The 21,116-nt window shown below is 44.0% G+C and overlaps 1 protein-coding gene across 1 annotated transcript in view; it reads right to left on the bottom strand.

Moving 5' to 3' along the window:
• PARPBP (PARP1 binding protein) overlaps nucleotides 1–21,116 on the bottom strand; it is a 133,261-nt gene that overhangs the window by 66,610 nt on the left and 45,535 nt on the right. The window contains exon 6 of the mRNA XM_069228978.1: nucleotides 6,723–6,877. Within this exon, the coding sequence (XP_069085079.1) occupies nucleotides 6,723–6,877 (155 nt within the window). The remainder of the gene's footprint in view (nucleotides 1–6,722; nucleotides 6,878–21,116) is intronic.

The following is a 21,116-nucleotide window of genomic DNA, read 5'->3' as shown; positions in this document are numbered from 1 at the left end:
TGAACATCCTAATCACTCACAATACAATAAGGACAACAAGTAAGGGATGAGACCGGTAGACAAGAGCACCACCTGCAAGAAGGATTCTGTGTCACTACATTCCACTCTTCCATCAGCTGGGAAGGACGGAGGATTCAAGGTGAGAACAGTAAGCAAACAAACTTCCATCAAACAGTATCCAAAACCTGCAAAAATATTAACTTTGCTTTTTTCCTGTCTTGAGACTTTTTCCAGACTATTGGCCAGTTTGTCTTTTGCAACAACTAACATGCCTGACCCTTAAAAGATAGCATCCATCTGGAATACTGTGTCTTTCAATTGTAATGATCAAAGCAATACATTAAGCCATAACTTGAATCAAAGATCTAGGAGCCCATGCTTCCTTGGCTACAGCAGTCTACTCCTCGTCAATCCATTACAAAAAGACTTAACTTCTGAGTTAACAACCTTCACAAATGCTTCAATCACACCCTTGGGTGACAATGCACTGCCACGTAAGAAAGACTTTTTGTACCCGTGCTGCTGCTTTTAGACAGTGAAGATCAACTCCAGGATCTTGGGTTGGGTTGCAAAGCGTGTGAGCATGTACAGTAAGACAGGGAGGACTAGATACCAAAAGAAATTGTTTCATTCAATTGCTAATCATCTTTCTGGGGGATACTCTACCTGCAGATTCCTAACCTGTTGAATATTTCCAGGCAATCGACTGGATCCTGAAACTTCAAAGCTCTTTGAAGCAGTGCAGCTGAAATTTCCACCTCCACTGAAACACGCACCCCACCCCCCTCCACAGCTCTCAACAAATAAAGAAGGAGGCAGAACTACTGGGCACACTACATGACAGAGCTAAATAGCCTTATTATGGAGTACACGCAGAGACCTTTTTGGGAAAGACCTCCTTGTTTACTTCTCTAGCTCAACCCTGGGTAGCTGTGGCTGTGAGCAGAAAGGCTCAGCACAGGAATTTAGTGTAAAGCATTTACTACCACCATATAGCAAAATAAGGACATCACACACTAATAGAGAGACAATAACAACGTATACAACAGAGCATATTCTTATGAATTTTAAGAGTCCTTGATCATTAAAAATCGGCCAAAGGGTTCCTTCCTGGCCTGGCTTGGATGACCAAATCCATCAGGGACGATGTCTAGGGGGGCAGAAATTATACTTTGCACAGTTACCTCTCCACAAGAGCGATTTTAAAGCAAGTTCCCAACTTCAGAACAAGAGCGCCATAGGAAACAACAGTGGTCCTGATGCAGAGGTATACAGCCAAAAGTGCTCACAAGGATGTTGCGGTCAACAAGTGTCTCTGTGGTGGTTCCTTAGTCCACAGGTGATGTGGAACGAACCTGGTCACATACATCAACGTCCTCTTTGTTGTAGTAGTTCCACAGCTGCGGCTGAACTACTGGCAACGACACAGCCTTTGGTGGGGACTTGTGTCCTTGTAGTCCAACAGATCCGATCACTGACAGCTCTCCCAGGGTCCGGCAGGCTTGTGTGCAGACTTTGACTATTTATGGATTTCTTGGTTGGTGCACTCTGCGACTGGTAGCAATGAAACTTCCATGGGGGTTACCACTTCAAGTTGGGCTCTAGTCGCTCATGTCCCTGTAGCAGGTTCCAGGGTACCAGACACCTTATCCTTGGAGTCACTGGAGTTGGTGAAACTGGGAAATCAAGTTTTCCAAGGTAATGCAGGGTCCTGGCTCACTAACCAAAAAGTGCAGCAGGTGCAGTTTTCTTGGTGGTGCAGCCTCTCTTTGTGCAATCATAAGCCATCAGGACAAGCCTTCTTCGGTCCTCTTCATCTCCAATCGTGAACTAAGAGTACCAGAGGTTCCCATTTTATCCCAGGAACATGCCCATAGGGGGTCACTAGCCGATGGGCTACTGGGTCCCCCTTCTCTCTCTTGATGTAGCTCCTGTGATGTGCGGCACCTAGCTATTCCAGAGTGCCCCATTCCTGCCCATTTCAAAATGGCACAACCCTTCCTTGGTCGTGATGAGCAGTGTACCGTACATAGAAAACAAATTGTGGAAGACACTGTAATGCAAAAGGGTTACCTACCACTGGCAGTGTTGATGAGTGAAAATGCATGCAAAAAACCTGTGTGCCGAGCTTGTGAAGCTTGTTTCTGCCATTCAATAGAAGCAAATTTCTGCCAAGGTGCTCTGTTTACCGTACCAGGCAGCCGTGTGAATCGGCCCTGGGTGGATGATTGTGGGGTAGCAAAGTCAAACACGGATAACAGTGGAGGAACTTGCGAGAAGGGAACAGAATGTCGTGCAAGCCAATTTTTAGTATACAAAAGGCGAAACTCACAGACTGAGTTGTTCAGAGCAGCCGTCGCCCACCGCTGTGCCCCTGTCGCATCGTTTCTAAGGGAGGGAGAGTGGTTGGAGCGGGCTTCTAGTTGTTAAGTTCCGAGGGAGAAGGGCCACATTCATGTTCTACCTCGATTTATAGAATTGTTACTGTGCTTTCGATTTACTGCATTGCAAATGATTTAAGACTGTTTTTTTCTGATGCTATCATTATGACAGCACTGCGCTAAATATACATGACACTGTTCTGCTACTGTTCATCCAACATTGAGTACACGTATTTGCACTTGCACTAGTGTTGTTCATGCAACAGTTCTGCAGTTTAGCTGTCTTTAATAAAACAGTAGCATAGTACATATATTGGCAAAGTGTTAATGCATTATCTTCATGTGTGTGTTACTCCCTACTGAGCGTCCTTATTGATTTGTACCAGATTAATATTGCTTGGGTTGGTTGCCAGCAGCCACTCCAATACAAGCAGGGTGGCCCACCCTTGGGGTATGGATACCAGTGGGCCACACACCCACAGGAAAACTGGCTCTAACACTAGTTTCTCCCTCTTGGTCCTAGTTTCTGTAACTAGATGTCTGCAGGAACTCCGGAACATTGTTACCAGCAGCCCTTCAAAGACGGCTTCACCTATGAAGCTGGTCTTTTGGGCTAACACTCTTTGCAGCCTTCTTGGGGGAGGAGATCACAACTCCCTCCATGGCTAATGCCTTTGTTCCTGGGAGTTGTTCACACATCTTCCCAGGTGGTCAGAAACCAGTCTATATGTGAATGGCCTTTGTGAGGCCACTGTACTAGCTGGCATGCAGGGTAGCAACTTTATAAGAGTTGCATAAAATCAATAGCGTCCTTAAATCCGATCTGACCATCAGATCAGGTTTAATTTTACCATTAATTTGATACCTTACTTGACCTGGTTAGGTGGTCTCATTCAGTAATTAGAAGTTTTTAAATGTAAGCCGTTTAACCCTGTGTTAGCCAATGGGGCTGATAACCTTCCCCAGCAAATCCACAATTTGGAGCTGTTGCTGGAAAGACACATAAAAAAAACATATGTCTAACTTAGCAATAGGACTTGGCAGGCCTGATTCAGGGGAGTCTGACATATATAGTTAAGGGAAGGAGTCCCTTTGCCATTCGGGTTAATGGCAAATTTGAGTTCACAGTGTGTAACAGTGCCCCTTCAGTCTGCAGTGACAGACTTCAGGCACCAATGTTAACCCAAACGGTGGAAAGGCAAATTGATAATGCGTGGGGACCACCACAAAAGCCAAGTACTTTTGATGCAACCAGAGGATCAAAAGGTGAAAATACATCCTCTGTAGATCTAAGAACACCAACCAGTTTTCATTTTCATTGACAACAGGACCCAAGCTTGGGTCACCACCTTGAACATTTCCTTCCTGAGAATTGGGCTCTAACTGCCATTCTTATTGGTAGAAGGATGTATCACGAATAGCATCCTTCCCCCGTTTCCTGCTTTGGCACCAACTCCACTGTCCCCTTTAGGAGCACTGCAACCTCCTGCTGCATGACCGAAGCATGATCTTCAGACAGGGGAGAAGGTCAAGTGAGACCTCTGTAGGAAGGCTACAGGATACTCCCTTTTCTTCACCCTGTAGGACCCACTGGTCTGAAGTAATTGTCTTCCAGGTCTGTAGAAAAGAGGACACCCAGCCTTCCAAGGCTCCTTGTGCTATGGTGAGAGCAAACGAGTAGTGCTTTTTTGGTTGTGTGGGGGGAGGAGGAGGAGACTGGATGCTGGGATCATCAATCCTTACCTCCGCCCTATGCTGTCTGACCAAGGGATTTTGGAAGCCCCTAGTAACACATGTACCTAAGGCCTGTAAATTATACGCTACTAGTGGGCCTGCAGCATTGTGCCACTCACTAAAGCAGCACTTTAAAACATGAATCTGGCATGCCACTACAGCTTGTAGTGCATTTTAAAACTGCACTTTCAACCTGGCAAAATAAGCCCCTTGACAGGCCTACACATGCCTTTTTAATACTTACAAGTCACCCCTAAAGTAGGCCCTACCAGGTCCTAGGACAGGGTGCATGGTATTTAAAAAGTAGGACATGTAGGTTTAAGTTTGAAATGTCCTAACTGTGAAAAAAGTTGTTCTTCCACTGTTGCTAAGCTACCTCTACCATTGACTATCACTGGGGTACATTAAACTGCGAACAGGTAGGAAAATACATCTTGGAACTGTTTTGAATTGCAATTTAAAATTGTCCATGGGGTGCAGTCATCCGTGGCACTGATGGTGAAGGTGGTACCATGTACCGCTGGACCAGCGTAAAGACAGGTGCGGAAAGTCTAGTCCAAAATGGCATCAGAGTTGCTGCAAAGTACATGAATATGGGCGTGCGGTACAGCCCCATGGGGCCAGACGGAGCATCAAAGGAGGGAGCAGCCCTAGTGAAGCAAATCTGTTGAGCATGGCAATAAGGAATGACGCAGGATCAAACTGTGGGGCTGGAAAGTCGGAATAGGGCAGCAATGCCGCAGGAGACTGTCGGGCTGGATCAGATAGAGTGCTGGCTCTGTGATAAGTCACAGGGGAGAGTCTTCCATCCAAAGCTCGATTGGGAGGCACCAGGATAACTAACTCTAGGTCAGAGGATGAACATCCTGTGGCAGTCAGAGGGAGACTAGGCAACTTACCTTTAGATCAATGCACTTTTTCTGCTGCTGGAGGAGAGGGCAAAAGGCGATTTCGAGCAAGCCTGGTATAGAAGCCTACTCCTTTTCATCACACACCCTTGCCATAAACAGTTATGCTTCTTACTCCCAAGGGCCACAGGTAGATAGAGTGAGGGTCAGTGATAGACATCTGTACCATGCACTCTACAAGGCTAGAAGCCTGAGTTTGTTTTGTGGGGGGTGGGGGGAGGGATGGAAATGGAGCAGAGGGAATGAAGAGGACAGGAGGAGATATCCCTAGAGCTACATTTGTATTTTTTTTCCTCACACGAAATGTGAAAGCTCAGAGTGAGAGTGAGAGAGAGCGAGTGCACGCACTCAGGATCTGCGTCAAAGGTCCAGTTAAAGGGAATTGATTCCACTGAGCAGGGGTGGACGCAATATGACTACGATTAATTCACCTTCAATACAGAAACCAAGGCAGAGCCCCTACCAGTGTCAAAGAGATTTGAAGTTTCAGTATCAAGTCTGGTACCTGGAATTATTCAACAGATAAGGAATTTGCAGGTAGACGTATCCATGACAAACACCGTGTGGGAAAGTGGAGTATCATGTGGTGTGGTTGTGACACCTCACCATGTCATAATGTCAATCTCTATCAGGTGCAGATAGGGTTCTTTAATAAAAACTCTTAGCCAAGTCGTGGATAGCTGTATCCCAGAGCAGTCAGGCTTAATCAAAGTACAGCATTTAGAAGTACCAAAAAAGTCAATAAGAAACACAACAGTATAAAAATTCAACTCCAATTGATAAAAAGAGGTTCATTATAATCTTTAAATAGATTCTAAAATGACAAAAATCTAAGGAAGGAAAACGGACATTTTTAAAAAGGTCAGTAAATTATTTTAGGCGCAATAAATTGTGATCAGCTTTGCAGGTTCTGAGCTAATGGGTCAGAATGTCTAAAAAAGTTAAAAGCAAATAAAAAAATTCTTGGACAGGCCACAATGGGTTAGAAGCCAGTTTCACTGACCCACTTAGGTCCAGTGGGACAGCTACCTTATTGCGTCCAGCCAAGAAGTGGTCTTGATTCAGGATGCTGAAGAGATGTGGCGAGTGGTCCTGGGACCATCCTAGTATCCTTCTCTGGCTTCAGGACTATCTCCCGCATTGCAGCAGTGGAGTCCTGTGACGGTCCAGTAGCCACAGGTCAGCTGGTTTCCTGGTTACAGCAGTCTCAGCGGTTGTTTATAGGTAAGCAAATCTTTCCTTTCTGAGAACAGGGGGCCACTTTGAATTAGAGTCCCATGGCCCTGAGGACATCAGAAGAAGGTCATAATTCGATCTCTCAGGATTCGGTCACATTTTCACCTCGTTATTGTAGTGGTGGCACAATTACGTGCTGCAGTCCACTAGTGACATTTCAATTACTATCCCTGGGTTCCTCTTGTACCATATATTAGGGACTTCTAGATAACTTCTAGATAACTTAAATATGCCAATCAGGTATTTGCCACTTGTGCACTTACTTTGAGGGCAGAGCACATGCACTGCGACCTAGACAGTAGGGGCCAGTGCACCACAGAGTCGAGAAACCTGCACCCAAGTCATCAAAAATCGGGGGCAGAAGTGGGGGTGAACCTGAAAAATCTCTCTACACACCTTTATCCACTTTTGCACTATCACAATTAAAAACAAAATGTACTCAACAGATGCAAAATCAAGTTACCTTGGATCTGAGATTTCGCCAAGCATTTCATCAAGTTTGTCAATAAAGTTCACAAAGCTGGTCAGTCCTTTGACATGTTTTCTTAACGGATCAGATTCTGATGGTGCGTAACCCTTGCCCCCAAGCTCTATTGTCCGTATAAATGAGGTTGCCACCTAGTAAATTAAATAGATACCAAGTTACAAAAGCAATAAGAAAGTGAGTCATTATTTTAATATAAATAAGTATATATAAATATATATTGTAACATCACATCTGACAGTTTTACCATTTCTATCAAGTGCTACTACCTTCAAAAACCCACAGTGACTATTCATATAGGAGCAGCAACACCTATTTGTAACAGAATCTTAAGCCAACATGTTAAAGCTGGAGGATTCACACACGACCTCTTCAAAGTGTATGTCCATCAGCCAGAAGAAGACAGGACATAACAGTAGCAGTTAGCATGAGGGGAGCCAAAGTGGCTACTTTGCAGATTATATCAGTGATTACACAACACATGTAATGAACTGGAAAATTCGAAACCTGCTGGGGCTCTGTTCTTTGCATCTTTCAGATAAACAGAGATCAGGAGAGCTGTCCACATTGTGGTGTTCAGTGTATAGATCATAACCAAAAAGCAGGAATGAAAGTGGCCCTTCAAGAGCCACAATATGCTGGAGGGGAAGTTATTTGGTTTCTGGAAATAGCATGCTACAGTAACATATGTATCCTCAGGGATTTCAACATTTGTCTCGACTATCTGGATACAACACAAACCAAATCAGTTGCATCAAACCCAGTGGCTCTCAACTTCTAATAAATCCTAAAGGGACCAACGCACTAAGCAAACTGCAAAACAGATGTTATTTTCACCAACACCCTCCCGGACACACAATAATGGCAATACATTCTTCAGTAATCTGAAGTGATCATCACATCTCCTTTAAAATCAGGCACCAAGTCTGAAAAACAGCAATAAAAGAAACCCACAATAGCAACAACAGAAACAGACAATGGGGGCGGAGGGGGAAAACCTGAACAGTGGATTCTCACCTCATCGAGACCTCAAATGACAAATAGCCACTAGAGAAGTGTGCCTACCACAACTAGCTCACTAACAATTTGGACAATCAGCTATACTGAAAGCATTTACCCAGTCCATACCTAAAAAAAAAAAAAAAGGTAATTGAGCGAAAAGGTAAAGAAACCGACATAAGAGCTCTGCACATTACAGCACAAATAGAGAAAGCTGCATAATCAGAATGATAAAGTGCTCCTATGTCGACACAGCAGGGCACACAAATTAGCAATTATAACTGCCAAGAGGCTGCACTACTCTACATATATAATGAACAAGGAATGCCTTTCAAAAGAAACTACACAGGATTCTGACATAATGCAGCAACCCGGAATGGTCAACTTCAGTGATGCCACAATCTCCAGAGTTCTGTGACACACTCTCCAAAGAGCTTACTGCCAAAGCTGAAAAACGTTGAGGCGGGGGGGGTGGGGGGGGGTGAGAGGAAATCACCTTAGGAATAAAGCTGCTTTAAATTTTATGACAAGACCGGAGGCTCCTATTATGCAGTAGTCTTTTCTTTATTTTTAATAGCAGCTCCAGTCAAGATCAACTACAAATCCCATAAGGCAAACGACAAGTAGCCAATGGGAAAACAACAGTAGTTCATAACAATGCACCAATCACCATCGTATCCATGGAATAATACCCATCCTGACTGAAAACAGCCCACTTTTCTTGCTGCTCTTCAGTCAAGATAAGTATTATTCGATTCTTTCTGCTCATTGAGTGTGTGGACGCATTATCGGTGCGCGTCAAATTAAGGTTATTTTCGTTTGCTTTTTGTGGTTAGATCAGCTTGTCAGCCGCATGTTGTCGGTGTTTTCTTTCCCTCGCGTGCAGCATTTAACGGTCTCCGCGACCGTTTAGAGCGCTTCAGCGTGCGCTGGCATATTTCAGCCTGCGCGCGTTGAAGGATCCTAACGCTTACCTCGGCGCTGAGGAGCTGCGCTTCGTTGAAGGATCGTTCCTCGGTGGAAGCCGGTTTCTTCTGGCTGACTCGGTCAGCTCCCGGCTCACTTTTTCTCAGCAGTTAACCCCGCCCGTGGGCAGAGCCGGGTATTTTCTTCTCCTCTCTTTGAGAGAGGTTAACCCTTGCCTGACTTTTAGTTAAGAGGGGCTGATTTCTGACACCACCATGGACAGTGCCCAGTCACAGATTTCTCAGGAGGAGGACGTTTTAAAGGAGCATTTAAATGATTTTATTCAATCTTCTGTGGACCAGGCTATGGTTGCCTCTTGGCAAAAGCTTTCAAAAAATTTAGAAAACTCCGTGGTTAATATTGTGTCCAAGACCATGCTGGCCCATTCTGCGGGGGAAAGCAGAAAGCGTCAAATGTCTTCAAAAAATGTAAAAGGGACGCTAACTGGAAGTGACAGTGTTTCACACAAGGCGGAGGACGTGGATCCTCATGGGCCTCCTAGTAAGGAGGGGTTAATAGCTAAATCTGTGAAAAAAATGCATGGTGAAATCAAAACACATATCTTCCCCTATTAAAATAACAAAAAATTTGGACACGGATGATGAACAGTCCTGGTTCGGATGCGGATAGTTCCGATGAGGACGTTGGGGAGATGCTCTTTCCTCCTCCACTCAAAAAAGCCAAACATACTTCAGGTTTCAGAAGGGGTACCTATGTTTGACCCTGGAGATATTCAACACCCAAATTCCACGGAGTGGCTTCCCGCAGAGCATGTGGCGGACTACGTCACTGCCAGACTTCGAACTCCCCTGGATAAACAGGTCCGGGCGAAATTAAGATCGGAGTGTCCTCGCCCGGCTCGGTCTTCTAAAATAACTGCGACTCCAGCTATTGACTCTTCACTCCTGACGTTCTTCACCAGATACGGCAAAGATCCCCGTAAAGGGGTGGATAAAGCTTGGTCCACGTGCCAAGATAAACTTTTGGACATTGTGGGTCCCTTGACCCGCATATTTGATACGGCGGAATCAGCTCAGCTGGAACAAGTGGCCATTGATGCAGAAGAACTCTCTTTATGGGCTCAACGGGCTGTATGCCTGTTAGGGAATGCTAATTCCTCTATTACTCACGAACGGAGGAAGGGTCTCCTTCTCAAATTGGACCCAAAGTTGGTTAATTTAGCTGGTTCGGATCCAGGGGTAAAAGCAGAAGGCTTGCTATTTGGTGATTCGTTCATCAAGGAGCTAAGCAAGTATGTGACCACCTTTTCGTCGCTAGACAAGGCACAGCAATCTTTGAAAAAGATGTTTGCTTCTCGGGTTTTCACCAGGGCCGGCAGAGGTAGGAACCGCTTTGCAGGCCGAGCCTATGCCAACCAAGGTTCCCGTGGTCTCTATCAGAACACTTATCAAGATTACAGGCCCCAATTCTACCCCCAAAGAAGCAGGGGCTTCAGGGCTAAGGGAGGCCGTAACACCAGAAACGCGGCACAGCTCGGTAAGTCAGAATTCCTTTACTCCTGTAGTGGGGGGTCGCATTGCGCTATGACTGTCAAAATGGGAGGATCTTACAAAAGATCCTTGGGTTTTAAACACAGTGCGAGGTTATGTTATAGAACTCTTCTCAGAACCTTTTCAAGAGGTTTTTCCTCCCCCTCCTCAATTTTCAAATCAAATGACAGATCTAATCTCGTTAGAAATTCAGTCTCTATTGCAAAAACATGCTATTACTCCTTGTTCTCTAGATTCTTCAGGTTTTCTCAGTTCCGTTTTCTTAGTACAGAAAAAGAACAAGAAAATGCATCCTTTCATCAATCTGAAACAGTTCAATCAGTTTGTTCTTTATCGGCATTTCAAGATGGAGACCATTCTTCATCTCAGAGATACTCTTCTTCGAGGCGACTGGTTGTTAAGATTGGATCTTCAGGATGCTCATCTGTCGGTTCCCATTAATCCTGTTTCGCAGAAGTTTCTCCAATTTTACTGGGCAGGTCAGTACTTTCGTTTCACCTCTCTTCCCTTCGGCCTTTCCTCCGCCCCATGGTGCTTCACAAAATTAATGAGGCCAGTGGAGGCTTTTCTCAGAGCTCGAGGCATCCGTCTGGTGATTTACTTGGACGACATTTTAATCATGAGCCAGAGTCGAACCTTGCTACTGTCTCAAGTTCGTCTTGCTTGCGCTCTGTTAGAGGATCTGGGCTTTATCGTAAATTACGAGAAATCTTCTTTAGATCCAGTTCAACAAATAGAGTTTCTAGGCTTTTTAGTGGATTCCGTATCTGCTACGCTCCTCCTACCGTCATCAAAGATCAAATCCGAGATTCTCCTGATTCTTCGCAGTTCTTATATATCCCTCAGATCTCTAGCAAGGATTGTGGGTCGGCTTTCGTCCTCAATTCAAGCGATTTTTCCAGGGCCTCTGCATTATCGAGCATTACAAAGACTAAAGATTCAGCATATTCAAAAAGGTCTAGCTTATTCAGACGTTATAGCTCTAGACCAAGATTAACGTGCAGAACTCCAGTGGTGGATAGACCATTTAGACGCCTGGAACGGCAGAACTATCTTTGCATCAGCCCCAGATCTTGTATTAGAGTCAGATGCAAGTCTGTCGGGTTGGGGAGCCCGGTGTGGTGCAATCTCGACTTGAGGTTCATGGTCTCTAGAGGAGTCAAAATTGCACATAAACTGTTTAGAGATGCTTGCAGGCTCCTTTGCAATCAGGAGCCTCGCAAGAGACAGGATTTCTTGTTCGGTTCTGCTCAGAATGGACAACATTTCAGCGGTGCGCTACATCAATCGGCTAGGAGGCACAAAATCCAAACCTTTCGCGGAATTAGCGAAAGGGTTTTGGGAGTTCTGTCTTCAAAACAAAATCTCGGTTCAGGCCAAATATCTGCCAGGCAATCTCAATCTGGTGGCGGACTGGTACTCCAGTTTCTTTCGGGATTCCAGCGATTGGATGCTCAACTTACAGGTGTTCAACGCCCTGGTACTCAAATGGGGTCCCTTCCACATAGATCTCTTTGCTTCACGGTTAAACCTCAATTTTTCAGTTGGCTTCCAGACCCTCTAGCTCTAGCCTTCGATGCGTTTATTCAGGATTGGTCGTCTTCCCTCACTTACGCCTTTCCTCCTTTTATCTTGATTCCCAGAGTTCTGGCTCAAGTCAGACGTCAACAAGCCTCTTTAGTCCTCATAGTCCCCTATTGGCACTCCCAGGTTTGGTTCCCTTACCTCCTGGAACTGTCAATCGAATCTCCGATGCTGATACCCTCCTTCCCAGACCTCCTGACCAATCATCAAGGCCTCCGACACAGTCTAGTGCTTCAAGAGTCCCTGATCTTATCAGCCTGGAAAATTTCGGGGAATCCCGATCTAGCGTTTCAATTTCGGCAGAAGCTGCAGCCTTCATTTACCGGGCTACAGCTCCTGGGACAAAGAAGGCTTATAGATCAGCTTGGTCTCTCTGGTGTTGCTGGTGTTTCGGAAGACAAGTTGATCCCACTACAGCGGATGTATCTCTGATGGTCAATTTTCTGGCGTCGGAAGCCAGTAAAGGTAAGTCCTTTCGTACTATTAATTTATATAGGTCTGCGATTTCTTCGGCTCATGATTACTTCCAAGGGAAGCCTATTGGTGAACACCCGTTGGTTTGTCATCTGTTAAAGGGAGTAAAGTTTTCTAATCCGCCGAAACCTAATTACAGTTTTTTATGGGATGTCAATACAGTACTAAGATTATTTGTATCTTGGCCTGACAATCCTGTGTTATCTTTAAAGCAGTTGTCGGCTAAGTTAGCTATGCTTTTATGTTTGGTATCTTTTAAACGGTTATCTGATGTTAGAGCTCTCGATGTTACTGCTCGCTATTTTACTCCCTCCGGAGTTCTGTTTAATGTGGCGAGACGTACCAAAACTAACCTTTCTTCAGTTTTTTATCCCTTTTTTCCCCGATCATCCCAAGCTTTGTGTGGGTCAATGTTTAAAAGTTCATGAGCAACGGACAGCCAATCTGTGGAATTCCTCTTCTACCCAATTGTTGATCTCTTTTAGGAAACCTTACAATCCTGTGTCCTCTCCTACTTTGGCCCGTTGGATTATGTCGTTAGCTGGTATTGATACCTCTGCTTTTGGAGCGCATTCAGCTAGAGGAGCCATGGCATCCAAAGCTTTTTGGGCCGGTTCTCGTTTAGAGGATATTCTCAGGTCGGCTGACTGGTCTAACGATAATGTATTCAAAGTATTTTATTGTAAACCAATTCAACATGCTTCTTTAAATGTGATTGAATCGCTTTGAAATTGCATAATAGGAGCCTCCGGTCTTGTCATAAAATGTAGATTTTCCTAGTATTTTATGAAGGAAAGTCTTAATTTTATTAAAGACACGGAGGCGAGTATTATCCCGCCGCTACAGACTCTAACTTTGTGTTTTGTTACCCTCCCTTTTTAGCTTCTACTCCAACACAGCAAACCTCTTAGCGGAGACTTTTTTGGTACAGGGTCTACTTCGTTGTCGCCTTTCAAGGATTATCAAGAGACTGATCGTCAGAACCTGCCGGTTTTCCTTCAGAGACTTTTGTTCTATCTACAAGAAGTTTTCTCGCTCTGTTTGGCGTGTTCTATTTTTTGCGTTATTATACCATTGTTTACTTCTCATTGAGTATCGCACAAGAAAAGAGGGCTGTTTTCAGTCAGGATGGGTATTATTCCATGGACACGAAGGTGATTGGTGCATTGTTATGAACTACTGTTGTTTTCCCATTGGCTACTTGTCGTTTGCCTTATGGGATTTGTAGTTGATCTTGACTGGAGCTGCTATTAAAAATAAAGAAAAGACTACTGCATAATACTCACCTCCGTGTCTTTAATAAAATTAAGACTTTCCTTCATAAAATACTAGGAAAATCTACATTACACTCACAAAAAGGAGAGGCTCATTGTAATCAAATATATTTAAATAATCCATTCCCACCAAACGCTTTTCTAAAATAGCACTAATTGAGCTGATCAAAACAAGCAACTGTATTGGATCGCAACCAACTAGTCTCCTGCAAAAATTGTAAAACCATCCTCCTGAATATATCTGCTGAACCTGGGACAAAGCATACCTTGAACAGCTCCCTAAATCAGTGATCATTCCCACCAAGACTCCTAAAAAAACTGCATCTCAACCGATTCAATCCTGTCAATTTAAATCCTATGTCCAACTGTCCATTCCTGAGTAAACCAATTCAAACGGTTGTCTTTAACTAGCCCGCTTACAATGTCGAAGTGTATAATTTACCTTTGGATCAACAATCTAGATTCTGTAGTGGCAGAGATAGGGAGTCAGCATTACTAACTATCTTGGGCAGCCTAAGCTTAGTGATGAGTCAAAAATGGCATGGCTGCATTGTTACTTCTAGCAGATTTCAGTACTGTTCACTATTAGACATAGCTACTTACACTCCAAAAATAAGCACACACTGGACAATAAGTGGATCTCTTGCTACCTTAAGGGAAGGCAAAGTTTGGTAACTATGCCCCCTTTCAACTCTATCCACATAGCCCTTACTTCGGCATCCCAAAGGGCTAAATTTTTCCCTAGCTTCTATTTAATCAAACAAGTTACTTAACCTTCAAATAATGCTCTTTCTAGTAGATACTCTATATCACCCCAAATTCTTCACCTTGAGAATTTTCCCTTCGTGTCAGACTTGATCGAGAAAAATACTAAAGCAATACTCCTGCACCCTGTTAGGTATCACCATGCGACTCAGACTTCGTTCATCTCCAGAAATGACGAACAGAGCCACATACAAGTGCCATCCAAGCGTGCCAACATCAATCTCTGTCACAAGCTTTCCATGCCCTAAGAGCTCATCGACAAATGCCACTTGGCAGAGTTAACCAGCATGAAATAAGGCCAGAAAGACCAGAAGCCTGAGAACCACTCAATAAGATCCAGGACCTTAGCTGAAACATCAGGATCATGGCCCGAAAATCCTGAAATCTGCACCCAGGGGAAAGGCACAGGATTGCAACGAAGATGGCACTGATTACTCAAGAACCAGTGAAGGACTCAGGTGTGACTTTGGCACACTGATAGTGAACGCCAATGATTTTAGAAGGTTTTCGGCATCTGGAGGTGATCTAAGACTTCCTAGGGCAAGCTTGCCTTCAAAAACCAGTCATCAAAATAGGGGAAACCGGAACACCATATTTCCAAAGGTATAGAGCGACCATTACCATCACTTTCGTTACCACCCAAGGGGCTCTGTTGAACGCCAAAAGGGAGCATGGCAAACTGAAAATGCTTCTGGCCTACTGTGAACAAGAAATGGTGCCTGGGGCCTGCTGATGGGAACTGTAAAAGACAAATATCTGAAAAGAAATGAACAGTCAATACACAGTCATGGTGATTAAAAGGAAGCAAAGGTTTATTTGCTTAAGCCCAGGAAGGAAAACACCCAGTAGCGAACTGTGGGTGTGTTTCACTCTTGAGTTGGGATGCACCTTTTATATAGGTTTAAAGACTCATTGGTTTGCATTACAAATGCTAATTCATCATCTATATACAGCTGAAGGATCTCGATTTCAAAGAAAAGATAGTTATACTTTAAAGAAAACTACATTTATCAGTCATTTATCACAAAAGACATCTCAAGGGGCCTGTGCTTGTCCCTTATCTTAGTTTCAAGGCCTTCGTTTGAGGCAAAAACAGCATTCCTTGTGTAAGCAGCCTAACATCCTCTAAAGGACATGTCCTTGTTACACATTTTATGAGGTATAATGTTCAAGCACATGCCACTTTTATCAAACTTAAAACCACTGTTTTACAGTCAAACGTCTTTTTTTTCATTGCAAAATAACAAATTATTTCTCTCAGTTCCACAAAGGTTCAAGGCCTAGGGTTGCATATAGATAAGGCAGCTCATGCACTGCACCTGCTTTTTATAAATAACAAGCAAGAAGCGAAAAACCTCAAATTTACCTCAAGTGCTCACTTTTTTTTCTTTTTTGGGAACATGAGCATGTTGCAGAGATCATTCTAGAAGCAAGATTGGAAATTCTTTTTGCTAAATGCTTGGACAATGGTTCAAGTTTCTGTGTTTAAATTTTGGGCTTTTACAAATTCACCCTTTGAACCTTTGTTCAAGCACAAACACCACCACTACTTAATCTCTATTTTACACAGTTCTTCAATGACCGCATCTTGCATTAACATGGCACTGGTCATGGCAATGTTATCTGGTTTGTGCCGCAGGGAGGCACAAAGATGCGGAACAAGCGCTTAATAAAGCGGAGAAAACCTGTACACAGCAGCATAGCAAAAGTAGGCTTGCTATTACTATTATCATCCTTTTAAGAATCATCAATCCCCATGACCCAAACAATGAGGAGATGTAGTCCCATATTGTTTACTCAGTAAAGCCACGTTCCATGAACTCTGATGTCATGCAAGTTTTCTATAGCCTTATAAACATTTGGGGCACTATTGGGTATAAATTTACAGCATTCTGTGTGGATCATGCTACAGACTCCTCTGCTCTCAGCGAGATTTTGGATCAGAATCTGTATCATAGCCACCATCCGTACTGTGATGTTCTCTAAAGCACTAGTTGCCTCATTTATTGTTGCTTTCAATAGGCGACCTAACTGTCAGTCTTCTGGATTTAATAATTATCCCCGCTGTAGAAAACAAGCCCGGCACCACATCCCCTGCCACCTGGGCTGACGCATTTGTCTGGTCCACCTCCCTTCTCCTTCTTGCCAGGCTATTGTGTAACTTATGCTTGTAGACCTGTTCTTTAGGGTGGTGCCTGATGTAGGGAAACACTACCCCAAGGAAATGAGTACCTGCCCAGTATGGGGGCCAACCAAGAGTAGGCCTTTAGTCCAAATATCCAATAGGTTTCATCCCCTGCATACAATGGTATACTAAGCCAGGAGGCATTGGAAAGTGAAAATGTGGTGTTGCACAAACTATTTCCCACTACTGTTTGTGATCCATTGGCATGTATGCAAAGTGCTCCTGTAGTGTTGGCCTACAACCTAAGATGTAGAGTGTAAGTGCCCTTTACCTCTGTACTGTTCTGTCAGAAAAGGAAATCCCTAGATTTTTTTTGGGACATAATAGTAGTTCTCCTCTCCGTCTACAAGTGCCCTCTGCTAGTAACTTACACCCCAACATATTTATCTGTGACCTGTAGCTCTTCTGTAGGTCAACCTGCTCTCTTCTTGGGGCCCAAGTAATGACCATTGCATATATAATGACAGATGAACCATTGTATGTCAAAGGTAGGTGCAAAAAAAGGCATTTCTTTTTCAAAAGTTGCTGGTATTGTCAAACATTTCCAACAATTTCAGACATTAATTTCCTTATGATAGCGACGTTCTCATGACACTCCTTTGGATGATGGCATGCGAGTCTGACCCTTCTGTGCTCTGTACATGTGGATAATACATTTCACACATAAAAGTGGCAAAAATTGCTACTGCAGTTACTAGAGCAAAAACAATATGCAGAACACTTTGACATTTTCCTAGTCAGTTCCTTTTATTGTAGCCAGCACAGCTGTTGTCCCTGGCCCTGCTCCATGTCCCATTTTCAATCTTGGCAGGGATTGCTCCAGGCCACAATAATGACCTGCAGAGGTACTAGCAGGGACGTACCACAACTTGCCCTGAGTGGTTCAATGCAAATGTTACTGGCTGATGGCTGGCTTGCAACAATGTAGCTAGAGTGGCACAGGCACTCACAGGAATCCTATTTGAGAAGTACTACCAGGCTGGTCTCCTTTTTTGCTATTTCATACTATGCCCGATTTTAGTCAATATGTAGATACGTGCTATGGTCGGGGTTGATCCCAAATGCACTTACTATTTCACCTGGTACTATTCATCACTTTCTTCAATCTCTAATGTCCTTAGTCCGGCAGCAGTATGTGTAGACCAAGTAAGTACCTGTTCATTGTAAGAGTAGATAGCTACTTCTTGTTCAGACCGAGCAAGAGCAGCAACTACTTTACTCGTTAGTTCTTCAGATATTAGCCCAAAGATTTCCTCCAAATCTCTTAGATGTTCTTCTTCTGTGATCAGGTTGTTTGTCGCTTTATTGTTGCTGATGGGTTGTGGGTGCTGTTTAACTTCCTCTGCTGTAGTCGTGGTAGACAGTGGCAGCATCACATCTGGTGGCACCCTCTTCAGATGGGATACGCGAATCTAATTCTTGTTGGTGTATTTGACAGCAGTCTGTGTAGCCAGCAGGCTTTGCTCAGGGCCTTTCCACAGGGACTTGAAACAGTTGGGCCTCTGGAAACTGCAAATCAACACCCAGACACCTGGCTGTAAGCACACTACCTTGCAAGGGGCTCTTGAAAGGCCTCCTTCATCTGCTTCACAGAAGCAAGGCGTTTAAGTTGAGGTAAAACAATAGTCTCTCATCAGTTCATTTGACGTGGCAGTTACCATTTCTTTTTTCTGGAACCCCACCCAGGCTGCCATTGTTTGCCCTGTAATTATTTTGTTGGGGCTCAATTTCGCTTTTGCATCAGGAGTATTTCTCATGCTCAGGAGAGCAATCAGCAAACTGTCCATCCATGTCAATTTTGTTTCTGGGCATATTTTTGAGCGCGACATTCTTCCTTTCCACCACACCCTCTCCTTCAGGGGCCCTGGGCACTAACAACAAATACCAGGCATAAAGTGGGGGCGGGGAGGCTAACCATGTCAAAAGAGGCACTGTCTCATATCTACCAAAGCTAAAATACTTCTCTAATGATCCAAAAACACAAATCACAAATGAAATTCTCTGGACAACAATTTTTTTTTTTAAAGCAATGTATATCAGGGAGCCAAGATTAAGAGTTGAATACGCCTTCACTAAAGAGGCAAAAGCCATTAAATGGCATATTCATCAAAAATGTCTGGACAACCCCCCAAAAAGCCTGTGGCCCCAATGGAGTGTGGCGCCAAAGCAGCACACTTGTGCCAATTGCCCAACCCAAGCAATTGGTTCTGTTCAGGCCAGGTCAGAGAACAAATGTAACCACATCTCTGCTTTCTTGAGTAGTTTGGGCTAAAGGCAGTAAGATCTGACTGACCATGTCCCATAGCATATGGGTGTAGCTGCCAAGTAGGCAGGGTAAAGCTGGTGAAGGTAAACATGCGCTTGCCAAATGCCTCCATACATTTGAATTTGCAGTCAGGAGTATCATAGGAAAGGAGTCAGGGTTGATCTGTTTTGTGGAAAAAACAACCACCAAGCTCTCTGGATTTGTATGCTGTGCGAGAGCATCAGGGTCACCTGGAGCTTGTGTGGGGCAATCAGCAACTTCTCTGTTGACCAGAGGGGCAGGACATGGTTTTGCCCAAGTACCAAACAGAATATCTGTAGGGGCTTCATTGAAACGCAGAAGACGTTTTGATAGGAGCCCTGCCAGAGTGAAGGACCTCTGAAAGCACATTAGTTTTGACCTCCATATTAGGGAGCTGCCAGTCAAGTAAGTCTTCGGCGCTTTTGATCACTACTGCAAATGATGCACTCTCTGCAGTGACCGGACCAGGAGAGACTAACCCAGTGTCTAGGGAGATGTCCAGACCATAGGCATCCTGTAGGGATACATATCAGTTCCCTTTGTTATATTGTGGCACAAATACATCAACATCATCTAAAAGGATGACTGATCAGAGTCAGGGTCACAAAATTGATGTAGTGTCTGTGTTTGAGATGCTACCCTTACTATGCAGTTGTGTGTTAAGGATTGCCAATATGCGGTACCACAACAGGTTCAGGGCAGTGCCTCAGCTGAGACGAGTTTGGTTCCGAGTCGGACACCAGATTTGAAGTTGTCACAGAACCTGAAGAATGTTCAAGGGGCACAGATGCAGCTAGGCTGGAGGTACTTGTCAATCCTTGGTGCCCAAAGTATCAGCAGAGTGAGCTGGAAGCATTTCATTTTTTTCAAATTCAGCATGGCCTCTATTTGCTGCAACGTTGCTGATGGACTCGGAAAAGCAGGGCACACTAGGACCAGGCTCTGAATCGGCTCAATAATTTGGAAGCAAGCCCAGAAGGCCTGGTGTGCCCTTGTGCCTTCTATGGAGAAGGAGAATGGCAGGAAGGGCAGATTCCTGCTTGGACTTGTGCTTTTTCTTTGACTTACATGAAGATTTCAACTGCGATGATGATCTGCTGTGGGAACAGCTTTGGGACTGGAACCTCGCTCTAGACTTCAACTGGGAACAGTGTTGAGTCTTGCAGTGTTTTGTGATAGAGCTTCACATTTTTGTAGGGCCTTTGGTTTCATCTGACCATGAGTCGCAGGTCTGGAAGTCATGCTCTGACCCGCATCACCAGCAGCACACCTCATGCGGGAACCATCACAGACAATTGTTTACAACAGTTCATTCAAGATTTAAACCCTATCATTTTAGGAGAGGATATTTCCATTGCACACTGGAAACATTGAGTGGAGGGAAAAAAAACAACAACAAAAAACAGGTACAAATTTAGGGTGACATGAAAAGAGTAGCACTCCGTATGACAGTCGAGAGGCACAAAAAGAAACGGACACACATGGGTGATGCTTATATGGGGCTCAGTCATTTCTCAGCAGTTCAAAGTTGGCACTGAGTCACACGGTGCCACCTACCAGCACACAGGGGTAATGTTTTAGAAGTTGTCTGGATCTAGTCCGATGCCTCGTGAATATTTGCGAGGTATATGCAGTTAGAAGTATCAATCAAAATCTGCCTTTCGCAGCCGACAGACATGATCGGAAACTCTAACCTCACATTCCATCCTTATTCAGACAACACTCCGATCATCATACAATTGGGAGTCTCAGGGTTCTAAACGTGTCAACCTGATGTTTTTGAGAAACAGTCTTAAACAATTCCGCAAAACCAGACATTGTAGCCAGAGGACAATGGCACAACCACCAGTCCACAACACTATGTCCCACGGAACTTGAAGCCCCTTGAGTAATATCAGGAAAAGTAAAAAATTAGGAGGGACCATGGATTTAAACTGTTCATTGATACCACCTGTTAAGGCAATTCAAATATTCTACAGAGAATGTTGAAACACATCTTTCCTTATCGTAGGAAGGTGGCTCTCTATATGGTGCACTAAAATGAAGTACACGCAGAAATAGATAGGCCTACTGCTATTTGTGGCAGAGGCAGAAATAGATAGGCCTACTACTATTTGTGGCAGTGTGGGTGAGCAGTTAGGCTTATCAAGGAGTAGTGTTGAGCATTTGTTGTACTCATAGCGGCAATAAATGAGACACACTCAAAGAATAAATCAGACATCAAATTAGAAAAGTAACATTTGCTTTTAAATATGGTTTGAACCAAAGAACTTCGTTATAAGGTAAGCAGTTTCTAAATTAAAAATACTTTTCAGTTTCAAAAATCAA

This window comes from Pleurodeles waltl, chromosome 4_1, assembly GCF_031143425.1.
Source record: "Pleurodeles waltl isolate 20211129_DDA chromosome 4_1, aPleWal1.hap1.20221129, whole genome shotgun sequence".
Classification (NCBI taxonomy): Eukaryota; Metazoa; Chordata; class Amphibia; order Caudata; family Salamandridae; genus Pleurodeles; species Pleurodeles waltl.
The sequence above is the reverse complement of the archived record's forward strand: the minus strand, read 5'-3'. Positions and strand labels throughout refer to the sequence as shown.